Source organism: Leucopleurus acutus, assembly GCF_964270905.1.
Source record: "Leucopleurus acutus genome assembly, chromosome: 3".
Lineage (NCBI taxonomy): Eukaryota > Metazoa > Chordata > Mammalia > Artiodactyla > Delphinidae > Leucopleurus > Leucopleurus acutus.
Window position 1 is genome coordinate 58,001,789 of NC_139145.1, and position 12,934 is coordinate 58,014,722.

Genomic DNA, 12,934 nt, shown 5'->3' on the forward strand with positions numbered 1-12,934 from the left:
TGAAGGTCAGATTTAGGAGCCAGCCAGCTTGGCAGAGTCTTTGTAAAATAACAGACCCTAGACTGAGCACTGGGCTCCCTAATGAATGAGTCACTGACTGCCCTCCAGGAACATGCACTTGAAATCTTTTGCCAGTCGTGGGAAAGATAAGTCCAGACTTTGAGGACTTACTGGGTACCACAGGCTTTTCACACAAGGGACAGATGTAGCTATTCTTGAGAATAGATGAAATCACTGAGGGAGGAATCAAGCTAGTAGAGCAAAGAACACACTTTTGGAGAATGCCTGTTTTTTTCACTCAGGTTTGGTTTATGTCAGTAGGGAATCCTGGTTAAATATAGGGCTTGGCCGTCAGACCAACCTGGTTTTACGTTTTTTGTCACTTCATTATGTGTCCCTGGGCAAGTCACTTCAATTGTCGATGTCCAAATTTCCTATCTTTAAAATGGTGAGACTAGTGGAATCTATCACATGGCATTGTGAGGATTCAGTGAGAAAATAGGTGTAGAGTGTTTTTGCATAGAGTCTGGCATAGAACAAGTGTATGGTACATGGTTAGCTATTATTAAGCTTCAGGCACACTGTAGCAATAACTAGTTTTTCCAGATTAGAAACATGGAAAGTAGTAGACCTTGGATTTAGAACTAGGTAATCTAACTCCAGAGCTAGTCGACTTCAGTCTAGCACTGGCCCTGGACCAAGCTCTGTTCTTGGTACATAGCTTTCAATAAATGGTAGCTATCACTTTATTTTTTCATGTGCTCCATGGGTATTGAACACATAAAAACTATATTATCCTCGAAAGCCCGGCACTAAATTTTCTGCAAAGATAACAGTCTCTCTTATGCGATTTTTGGTTCAGATAATAATATCCTGGTCTGCAGTGTGAGAGGGTCCAGGCTTTACAGCCACGTGGGCACTGCGTGGGAGCAGGGAGGCCTGCGCCGCTCCAGCCGCCAGGTGGCGCTGCCTGGGAGAGTTGCACCGCCCACTCACCATCACCCCCCCAACGTGGGTCCGAATGGTTAGGCCCGCCAGGCAGGTAGTGCGCTTCCGCGGCTTTCCTCCACCCCCCCTCCCTTACCCCGTTGGTAGGGGCTGCGTGTCCGGGCGGAAGTGGGGCAGGCGGGCGGGAGCGAGGCGTCGCGGTTGTATATTCATGAGGCGCGCGCAGCCCGGCATGCTAATGAGGCGGGGCGCGGCGGCTGGCTGAAGAGCTGCTGGGCGGCGGCGGCGGCGGGCTTGGAGCTGCCGGGCGGGAGCGGCGTAGGCGCGGGGTCACTAGCAGCGCGAACCTGGACATGGAGCCGCCCGGCGGGGGCCCGGGGCCCGGTCGCGGGACCCGGGACAAGAAGAAGGGCCGGAACCCGGACGAGCTGCCTTCGGCGGGCGGCGACGGCGGCAAATCCAAGAAATTTGTGAGTGTCCCTCCCACCCGGTTCCCTCAGCCTGGCCCCGTAACCGCCCTCCGGACCCCGGAGACCTCCGCAGCCGGCCCCAGGGGTGCACGCCAGTCTCTGGGGAGCCGACCCCGCGCCTCCCTTCCTCATTTTGCTCGGTCCTGGGCTCCAAAGCCCAACCTCCGACTGCTCCGGGACCTCCCGGAGCCCCGGAGTCCCAACTGGCTCTTGCCCCGGCAACCTCGGGGCTTCCTCATCCCCCAGCTCGCACGCTCTGCTCTTAGCCCCCGTAGCCCTGGCCGGTCTCGGCCCCATCTCTTCCCTCTCAGCCCCACTTCCTTTCTTCTTTCTCCGTTACCCGAACACGCCTTCTCTATCTCGATCCTGTGTGCTTTTCGGGGTCCATTTTCTCTTATTACCCTTCCCCCTGTTTTTGGTATCCTGTTTGCTTCTCCAAAGGTCACTTCCTTGCCCAAGATTGATCTCTTTCACCTGCTAACTTTCCTCCCGCCCAGTCTCCTCTCTGGGCCCTCAGCCCAGTGTCACCTGATAATCCTTCCCCCCAGGAATGTTACCTGACTTTGGCCCTGCCTTCCCTCCTCCCTTGGACGTTTGTCCTTGCGGCTGCAGGAATGGGTACCTGCCCAGTTACTCTGGTCATTGGGCATGACGGTAGTTGGCTTCCCAGTATTTCTTTATCCAGAGAACCTGTCCCTTTGCCCTGTTGCTTATCACTTAGCAAGGGGTTCGAACTTCTCTCATGAATATGCCCTTCTTAGGACGGTGATCACCCTCCCCCATGGGGAGGAAGTTAGACTAAAAGGCCAAGAAGTTTGTGAGTACCTAAGGGAATTGCCTTTTGTACGTTTCCCACGATAACTATCTCTTCAGCTCTTCTGCCACATCCTGTGCCCCAAGGCTACTGACAACCCTTTTCCAACCTGTAGAAGAGTCTGACTTTCATCAGGTGCCAATTCCAATCTGAAAGAATATTGATATTCGTGTAACACTGTGGTATCTCATTACCTTTGCACACACTGCATCTTCTTTTTTACTCCGCTCTCCAGGGAGTTGTTTGCTTTTTACTGTAGAAGCTTTGAAAGATAGGGGGCGCTGTCCAAGAGAGGGAGTTTTGGATCTTAATAACCGTTTGCTAGTTGTAACTGTAATGTAGTCTTCTCTCCCACGTAATTACTCTGCCACCCCAGTATCTTTTTCTACTAACCAAAAGGTTTCTAACTTTTTCCTCTTTCTTTCTCTTTTCTCTTATCCCCACCCCTTAGCGTTTGGACCCAACTCCACAAGTCTGGGAAGAAAACTGAGAAAGTGATGAAAAAGGATAATGTTGCTTTGGGACCTAGAGGGTTGGAATGTGGAGAGCACTAAACAGAATTAAAATAGTGACTCATCTCTTCCTACCTATTTCTAGCAAGACAGGTGCTTCTGGATGTCCTTTCCTGTGACTGTAGGCTGTCAGTCACTGCCTGTGTTTTTATCTGGTGAACATCTTTTTTCCCCCAGAAATGTAGGTTTAATAGTAGTGACAGTTTTCCCCCTATGGTGACCAAAGCAATATTTCCCTGTGTTTCTTTAGGATAAGCATGAACTTCTAGTTAGGGAGCTTTCCTTCTAAGCCTTAAGTTTTAAGGCCCATATTTCTTCTATTTATGTATCATTTTGTTTTGCTTTTGTTTCCATGGTTACCCTTTGACCTTCCTCACCCAAATTCCAGCTGTTTTTGCTGATTTATAGTGACCTCTGTGACTTGTAAATGTTTTTCAGGTTCTAAATGGAATTTTACATGTGCTTTTGTTTTATCTAACACTTACGTGTTTCACAGATTTGTAAATTCTACTAAGTGTGTGGGGCTGAAAGGTGAGATACCTGAGGAAATTCAACTTCTTTTCACCTGTTTTTTGGCATGTCCGTGGAGTCTTGTGTATGCTGAGTGGATTTGGCTCAGAGTCGTTGGTATTTGCTTTAGAGAGGGTACAGCTGAACCAAGTTCTCTTTTTCTTTCTGAGGTGTTGGTCTTAACTCTTAATCTGCTGAATTTTAAAAAAATATGTAGCACACACAGGTAGTGAGGAGAATTGCATTCCTGGCTAGGAATTGGAAAGTTTCCAGGAAAGTAGAGCTGCTTAACCCCTTTATTGACAACTATACCATACCTCAAGGCTTCAGGATATTCTGTCTTTGTCATTGCTCTTTATATAAGAACTCTGTGGAAATGAGAGCCTAGGAGGAGCATTGCAATCCACTTCTCTTTGTGTCTGTGTATGTATATGGCGGTGGGTAGAGTGGGCGAGATTGCTGGTTTGCTTTTGTTACCCATGGTGTAGTTTTCTTGAACTACAGGCTAAAAGTGAACTCAAAGCCGTTTCGCCTGCTCCGCCTTTTCTACAGTGTGTGTCCTCGGGAGCTACATTAAGAATGCATTTTATAAAACTGCACTGGTTTGGACCTAGTGTGCCTGAAGGTATTTGTTTGCACCTGAGGGGTTACTAATCCCTTTAGCTGCTACATACCTTTCCAAGCTGATGCAGGTTCTAATTACAGATCAACTGATGAGAACACAGAGCTCACAAATTGCCTAAGATCTGCTCTTTACCCTTAAAGGCATCTAGTGTGGAAAGGACACAAGGAGTCTAAGTTTAAACAGTGGTAGGGCTCATCTTTTTAAAACATGTGGTTGTTCGAGATGCTAATGTGTGTGGTGAAGCCAGGCTGTCTGGTGTTCCATTCCCCTTGGTTCTTCTTGAGTCTGTCGTCTCCTGGACCATGAGCTTATCCCCTTGTCCAGCATTATACCAGTTCCTTTTGGAAGCCCTTAAGATGAAGGGAAATAAAAATGCTAAATGAACAGAGTGTTTTCTTCCTTTTCAGCAGTAATGAATGTGGGTGTCAGAGAGACTGATTTCTGAAATATGTGTAAGGGGAGTAAGTATAACCAGGATGTTAGGAAGGTGCAGAGTATTCCTGCATTTTACAGACTCCATGTCTTCTCATACAATCGAGAACTGATCCATTTTAAGAAAGACTATGGCATCTTGATTCAACTAGGAGCCTAACTTCGTAAAACATGAATTTTAGTGTGGGATTAGAAATAATAGAAGATATGTAATTTTTAAAATCTTGCTTAGTTTTGGATACCTATGTAAAATTATTGCTGTGTTGCAGTTTCATGCCCTTCTAAAAGCAAAGTGAGGGACTTCCCTGGTGGCGCAGTGGTTAAGAATCCGCCTCCCAATGCAGGGGACACGAGTTTGAGCCCTGGTCCGGTAAGATCCCACATGCCATGGAGCAACTAAGCCTGTGTGCCACAGCTACTGAGCCTGCACTCTAGAGCCTGTGAGCCACAACTACTGAGCCCGTGTGCCTAGAGCCTGTGAAGCCACCGCAATGAGAAGCCCTCGCACCACAATGAAGAGTAGCCCCCACTTGCTGCAAGTAGAGAAAGCCCGTGCGCAGCAACGAACACCCAACATAGCCAAAAATAAAAAATACATTTATTTTTAAAATAAATAAATAAAAGCAAAGTGAGAGTGAAAGTATATTTAGTTGTAGACCCCTGTTCATCCAAAATGAAGGATGCCAGGCAGAATTTTTTTTTTTTTTTTTTTTAAGATATTGGGGGTAGGAGTTTATTAGTTTATTTATTTTTGCTGTGTTGGGTCTTCGTTTCTGTGCGAGGGCTTTCTCTAGTTGTGGCAAGCGGAGGCCACTCTTAATCGCGGTGCGCGGGCCTCTCACTATCGCGGCCTCTCTTGTTGCGGAGCACAGGCTCCAGATGCGCAGGCTCAGTAGTTGTGGCTCATGGGCCCAGTTGCTCCGCGGCATGTGGGATCCTCCCAGACCAGGGCTCGAACCCGTGTCCCCTGCATTAGCAGGCAGACTCTCAACCACTGAGCCACCAGGGAAGCCCCGCCAGGCAGAATTTTAAACAAATATTAGGAAAGGTAGAGATTATGAAAGAAGTGGAGTTGTTCATGCAGATACCTGCTTTAATTTTGATCCAAAAGGTCGCTGAAAACCAAGGAGTATGCATAGAACTTTATACAAGTCATTTGTGTTTTTTGAAGTTGATAAACACAGGGATTACTTAGTTTGGAAAGAGGGAGGGGAGCCTACAGGAATGTTATTGAGAGTTTGAGATGACAGAATGATACCTTAAAAATTTGCCTTCTGCCTGCCTGGCCTTTAAAGAGACAGCACAAGGATCCACTGGATAATGTTACATTTACTTGTCTCAAAGGAAATCCTCCCTCACAGGAGGTGAAACTGAGGGAATGCCTCAATTAAAATCTCTGCCTTGAGAGAGTTGTTAAATGTTCGGATATTTTTATAAAAAGAGTTGAAATTTTTATGACCTGTAAATTGTTTATTTAAAAAGCTAAGAACATAGTAATAAGTGAGAAGTGATTTAACTTTGTTGATGGGCGTATGGGTCAGAATAGACTAATTTTATTTCCTGTGTGATAAAATCACCTTTTGTTATCCCCTGGGGTGTTCAGTGTATTTTATAAATGGATTGCCACGTTATTCTTGGAGAGTGTTATATTTTCAGTGAAATGTAACAGAGGCTTAAAAGATAAGGTTGTACCACGTATGATTTAGAAAAACAGCTTAAAATCATGTTTATTAACAAGAAATATTAGGTATTATAGAGAAACAGAGTTTGTATATGCAGGTGGTGTTTTCTCTCATTTTATGTCTCAGCTGAAATCATGGCTACAAAAAGCATCCCCATATTGAAAGAAATCCTAAGTGTTTTTCTTTATTATGTTGAGCCTTCTATTCTCAATCACTTTTGTCTGAAAGCAGTAGGAAAAAAATTCATCTCTTGCTAACCAGCAAAGCAGCATTGGGTGTTTGCCCCTTGTTTGGGTTAGATGAGACAATGCCAACCCTCTCCCTGTGCCTAGCTGTCTTATCATTCCCTCCCTCTTTGTTTTTACTACTGCCCTGCTGCTATAAGGACTCGTTCTAGTTCCTTGGATAGCCAGACCTTTGGGGAATCAGGAGCAGTAAAAGATGCTTATACTAAAATTTCTTAAAACCTTGAAGCTAAAATAGAAAAATAAAGAATATTTTAATCACTATGAACATATCTTACCTTATTTTCTACCTATCTTTTTTTTTTTAACAAACACAGTTTTTCTAATCAAAGAACCTTTTTTAAGAAAGTAAGAGAATTACTGTAGGAAAAGGGAAATTGAGACCAGTATTTTAAGGAATTTTACCACTGATTACGGGATAACTCTGGGTGAATCATTGTTCTTTCAACTTTGAGATTCTTACTTCCATTCATTAGTAAAGCTTGCTGTGAATGGTAGTCTTAAAATTTTAGAGTTGGAAGGGACTTTAAATGTCATCAAGCCCAAACACCTGCTCAGTGTAGCATCCCTTCTTACAGTTGTAGGTTGGAAATTGGATAAATAAATGGACGAGGCAAAAGCATAAAATTTTGGATTCTACATTTCCTTTAGTAAATTTCAGGATCTTGGAGGAAAGGGATTATATAAAAGGAAGAGATACGCTAGAAGCTATGAGACTGAAAGGGAAAAGATTGAAGAAATTGACTCTGTTGCTTGGCTCTGTGACAATTAGGGAGTGTCAATTGGTCCTTTAAATATTTGCTTAAATTTCTTCCCTCCAAGAAGGGGGATGAAACAGATAAGGGGACAAAAAAGAGAAAAATCATAAAGAACTTAATTAAGAGAAACACAGCATTCCTATATGGAAGCATTGTTATATGGAAGATGGGAAATCCATCCTTGATTGTGGTTATAAGTGGTCTTTAGGCAGTAGCTACTTTGTCATTTTGTTAGGTAGCGGATACAGGTAGCGTTTATGGTGTCCTAGATTATTTTTCTGGATTTCTGATTCTGTGACTTATTCCCTGTTTTAGGAATAGTACTGTTTGAAAGCAATAGGATTTGCATTTTCTTTGAAGACTTAGCATACTTCAAGGATCCAACAGAGGTTGCTTTATAAACCATCTTTGATCCTAAAGGTCACAGAAAACCAAGGTAGTGGGCTTATATCTCAGATATAGCTGCCTTTTTTTTTTTTAATGTTAAGTAATTAACATTAAAGTAAATCAAGTAAAAAGATAACCCACACTTGCTTTTTTTTTTTTTTCACCTAGAGTAGCTGATACTTTATTCAGGGGTCTTCACCTGTTTGTTTTGCCACAGATCCTTTGGACATCATTTTCTTTAAACATCTTTATTGGTGTATAATTAACATACAATAAACTGCATATATTTAGTGCACAATTGGTGAACCCATTGCCACAGGCAAGATAACGAATATATCCATCACTCGCAACAGTTTTTTCCTGCCCCATTGTATTCTCTCCGTCTCATTCCTCCTTGTGCCCCAATCCCCAGGTAACTAACGACTGATTTGCTTTCTATAACTATAGATTAGTTTGTATTTTCTAGAAGTTTATATAAATAGACTTATACACAATATGAACCCTTTCTTTTGGCTTCTTTCAGCATAATGTATGTTAGCTATATTAATAGATCATTCTTTTTTATTGCTGAGTAATATTACATTGTATGGGCTTACTGTACTGTAATTTGTTGATGGGCATTTGGATTGTTTCCAGTTTTGGTTCTTTTTTGTTTTGCTGTGAACATTCATGTACAAGTTTTTGTCTGGACATATGCCTTCATCTCTGTTTTGTAAATACCTAGGAGTGGAATGACTAGGCTATATGGTGGGGCTATGTTTAACTTTTAAAGAAGTTGCCAAACTGCTTCCAAAGTGGTTATACCATTTTACATTCTCACAAGCAATACATGGGTTCTGGTTCCTTGTCAGCTCTTGGTATGATCAGTCTTAAATTTTAGCCATTCTAGTGGGTGTGTAGTGAGTGGACAAAGAATATCGCTTGCCATTTCAGTAAACAAAGAATGTTGTGGCCATAAAGTCATCAGCCACTGTAGGAGTCCCTGTTGGTGCACCCTGAGGGGAATGCAGGAAGGAGAAAAACAGGCCAGCCACCAAGCCATCAGTCACTGTAGCTGTCCAGACTATGCACCCTGAGGGGAATTCAGGATGGAGAAAAACAGGACACTGGCCTTAGGTAGTTAAGATGCATATCAAAGGAATGATTTCAGTAAGCCCAGACTCTTACATCTTCCCATATACAGAAAAGCACTAAAAATCATTAACTTGAGATGTCTATTTTTTTGTGATTAGCAGTAATCTTTTGATGTTCAACTTCATGTTTTTTTTTTTTTTCCAGCAAGAATTCCCGTATATCCCGGCTCCTCTCTTAAATCTTTGGAGTAGTCCCTCAGAACTATCTGAGAGGCTGCCATCCGGTGCTTTAGTCCTCAGTAAGGGCTCTGAATAAAACATAATTTTCAACTTTTAGGTTGTGCATTTTTTTTCCAGTCTACAAACAGTATCTCAGTGTGGCTTTAATTTGCATTTCCTTAATGATGTTGAGCATTTTTTCATGTGTTTATTTGCTGTATATCTTCCTTGAAGTATCTGTTCAAAAATTTTGCCCACTTAAAATTTTTTTATTACTGTCTAAATACAAATCCTTTGTTGGATATGTTTTACAGATGTTTTCTTCCTCCTGTGACTTGCCTTTTCATTTTCTTAACAGTATATTTTGAAGAACAAAAATGTTTAATTTTGATGAAGTCCATCCAATTAATTGTTTTTGCTTTTTGTATCATATTTCAAAAATCTTTGCTAAAATCATAGTCACTAAGATTTTTCTCCTAAAAGTTTTATAGATTTAGCTCTTAAATTCTCCTATCACTGTGGAAATGTCAGTTATATTCCACATGTTCTCTTTGGGGTATTAATTTTCACCTGTAGACAAGACAGACCATTTCTGATACTCTTGGAATTGGGGACCTTTGAGATTCTATTTATAGTGAAAGCATTTTCATCTCTTATGTGGTGTTAGAAACCTTTTGTTTTCCTGTGCTCAGTGTGTTACAGGTTGTATAATGCCAATCTTCCTATCTATAGATATTAACGAGTACTCATCATCTTTATAGATAGGAAGATTACTTCATTGCAGACTGGAAGGACAGGGAGTAATAATAACTGTAACAGTAATAATAGCACTTGTTTGTTGCATACTTGCTATAGCCCTAGAGCTGCACTGAACAGCTTTAGATATAAAATAGGTACTATTGTTATTCCTGCTTTCTAGGTAATTAAACTGAAACTCAGTGAGATCAGCAACATGCTTTAGGTCATAGAACTGGAATTCAAACCTAGGTCTGGCTGATTTAAACACACACACACACACACACACAGCCATCTTCTTGTTCACTGCATTGTATTGACAGTTTACAAATGTCCAGTTTTTGCACTTGTTGTATCAAAGGGTATTCACTGTTAGGAATTTCATAGAAAATTTTGATGCCCTTTGACTACTGCAGTCTATTAAAACTGGACTCTTTTTCAGTTCAGTTAGTGGGAAAAGAAGTGTTGGGTCTAGATGAACAAAGTGCAGTGGCTAAATGCCTAACTGCGTTTTGCATTTAATAATTTAGACTTTGAGACCATTGCAGGAATCTTAATTAAACCTTTCTTAGGCATGTAAAAGTAGCTGTTATAGTGCATGCAAAATCTACCTTTCCCCTGGCTCATACGTTATTAAGAAGTTGTCTAAATTATTATTATTTTTTAATGTAACCTTATCTCCTTTGTAAATAGAACAGCTCTAACAGCATCGCCTGGCAGGCATTTTAGTTGTTTAAATTGCTGCGAGCAGCAAGTAGTGGTGACGTATAGGAAGGAGGAAGCTGTTGCTAGACCAGCTCCATAGTTATCTTTTCTATATTTTAGAATTGGCCCTGAAACAAATAAGGATTGCAAATGGTTACTAACTCTAGGGTCTCTCCTGAGTCTGGGGACTGCTGAAGTTTATTCTTTAGACCTGGCAGTTATTTGCCTGTGGTTAATAATTAAGACTTTGCCACAGAGGTCCAGGTACCTGGAAGTAGGATTTTCTGTATGATTGGTGGCAAAGAGTAGAGAATAGAGTTTCTCTTGTTTGTGTGAATCTACCCTAGATCCAAAAGGCTGAAGATCAAGAGCCATGTTTTTGACCTATCAGGTTCAGTCCATGCTTTTTAAGAGATTGTAATCTCAGCCGTGTCTGTAGAAGAATAGGTAGGAAAAGCTTAAAAGCCATGAGCATAGACTTCAAAAGCTGTAGAAATTCAGAGAATTTAAGGAATTATGTGGAAAGATTACTGAGCTGAGAGTCAGAAGACCTGTTTCAGAATCATAGAATGCTGAAGGTGAAAAGGATGCTGAAAGTTATTTAATTCAAATCCTTTATTTTATAGATGAAGGAATGTGGGCCTAGAGAAGTGATCTGTCCAAGTTTACAACTAGACCTAGGACTAGAACCCCCATCTCTCACTCTTACTGAAATATTCTTTCCATATATTGCTACTTAGTTTGACTTTGCTACTAATTAACTGTGTGAACTCTGGGCAAGTCACTCTTCTTTCTTGGTCTTTCCTCGTAAAATGAGAGAGTTAGCATGAATGATTTCAAAGGTCTATACTAATGTCCCAAATTCTACATAAATGATCTAGAATACAATTGTGGGCAATGCTAGTTAGCCTCATGGAAGATGAAGGCCCTGGAACATGAAGGAACATGATAGGCCCTGGAAGCAAATCCAGGGATTGGTAGAGGAGAGGGGTAAGGGGTTTCGTGGGGTGGGGAACAATGTGAACAGAGGCTCAGAGGTTTGAATGTATGGCTGTAGTAAAAAGAAATGGCCCGGTTATAGCAGTCAAGAGGATCAGTGTGAGATGAATCATTTAAGAAAGCCACTTCATAGAGATTATTTTATCCCTGGGAAGGGCTTTTAGGTTCTCTTTCTGTAGAAACCCACGGAAAGCAGAATGGAAAAATTTGCATTTTGTAACATGTCATGATGCATGTTGATGCAGTTTTTGGCCTTGTGAATATGTGGTGGTGAAGAACATGAACAGATTAGTGTTAAGGTTCCAGCAAATCACTTCTGCTATCTAGATGGGAGTTTAGGTAGTTAAGTTTGTTTGATTTCCATTCCTTATCCATTGTAATAATCCATCTTCTCAGACTTTCAGTGATCATTCTAGATTTTAAAAGATGTGACTGTCTTCATCTGGATCTCAGCACTGTATAGTCAAATTGTGGGCTCAGAGACTTCCCTGGCGGTCCAGTGGTTAAGACTTCACACTTCCAATGCAAGGGGCGCAGGTTCAATCCCTGGTTGGGGAACTAGGATCCCACATGCCATGCGGTGCGGCCAAAGAAAAAAAAAGTTGTGGGCTCAGGTGGGAAATTGTGGGAATAATCTGAGCCTATCTCTGGGACCTGTTATTTTCTTCTAAACATACTTTAGCACAGTGCAGTTATATTGGTTTTGATTGCATGCTTATTTGAAGTGTTCTTTAGTCTTTCATGAATGCACTATATATATATTATATATATATATAGTGTGTGTGTGTGTGTGTGTGTGTGTGTGTGTGTGTATGTATGTATAAAGAGACAGAGAGAGAAAGACAGAATGATATCGAAATCTCTTGAGGAGGGTGGGTCTTATCTCCCATCTAGCTTGTAAGGTATCTAAGAGTGGTGGTGTTTAGCTCATATTAGCAATAACCTGTTATGTATTTTAGTTTTACTGTGAGTCTTGTGACTCTTGGGATTACTTTCAAGTCTCTCCATTTCTATGGTCTAATGTAGGAGATTGACGGTTTTGAAAACATTAGTCCTCTCACCAAGGTAACTGTGAGGCAAAGAGAACCACTGATATGACTATACCAGACCAGAAGAACTCTGTTGAGAAAAGATTTTTATTTTTCTCTAGAGATAGTGTCTTAGGTTTTGTCTTGTATCAATATTTAATGAAGGATCATGTCTATCGGATTTAAAATCTGCATTATTTTACATAGCACAGGGCTGCCAGCTTTTATCGTTATAAATGAGAGCAGTATTTGACCCACTGCTCTAGGGATTGATAACATACATTTAAAGTGAATAATTGCTAAGTTCCTATATTATTTGAATCAGTACCACAGTCTTTTCATGGCTACAGAAAGGTTTACACAGAATATTAAATAAAGGAGACCAAGATGAGTCTTCAGGTCCTCAGGATATGTCTGGATCTCCACAGAAAATGCTGCTGGCAGTAGGATTGCCTTAGTTTTTTCTCAAAGTCACATATTTCTGTCCATAGCTATGGAGTTCCTTTGATTCCTTCATTTGGCCGTAGAAGCAAAGTAGTTTTAAGGACTCTTCTAAAATTATTTCATCATGCTTTCACGGGGCCTAAAGAGATATTTTTAGTTTTGTTAGTTTTTGTGAAAGATGTGTGTCAGGCTCCCCAGGCATAGAGGTTTCTAGTGATTTCTTGATTCTGGTATTTTAAAAAGATGGGAGTTGGCCTTAGTTGGCAGCTCTTTGCATCCGCCAGGGCTTGTTCGTTACTTACTTCTAGGCCCATGGGTGACGTCTGTTTCCTGTGATTGAAACCACAA

At 41.4% G+C, this 12,934-nt stretch overlaps 1 protein-coding gene across 1 annotated transcript in view; it reads left to right on the forward strand.

The window, feature by feature from the left end:
• The first annotated feature begins 1,241 nt into the window (after window positions 1–1,241).
• The window catches only part of DIAPH1 (diaphanous related formin 1), a 96,413-nt gene continuing 84,720 nt past the window's right edge, over window positions 1,242–12,934 (forward strand). The window contains exon 1 of the mRNA XM_082836892.1: window positions 1,242–1,418. Coding sequence (XP_082693018.1) covers window positions 1,302–1,418 — 117 coding nt within the window. The 5' untranslated portion in view covers window positions 1,242–1,301. The remainder of the gene's footprint in view (window positions 1,419–12,934) is intronic.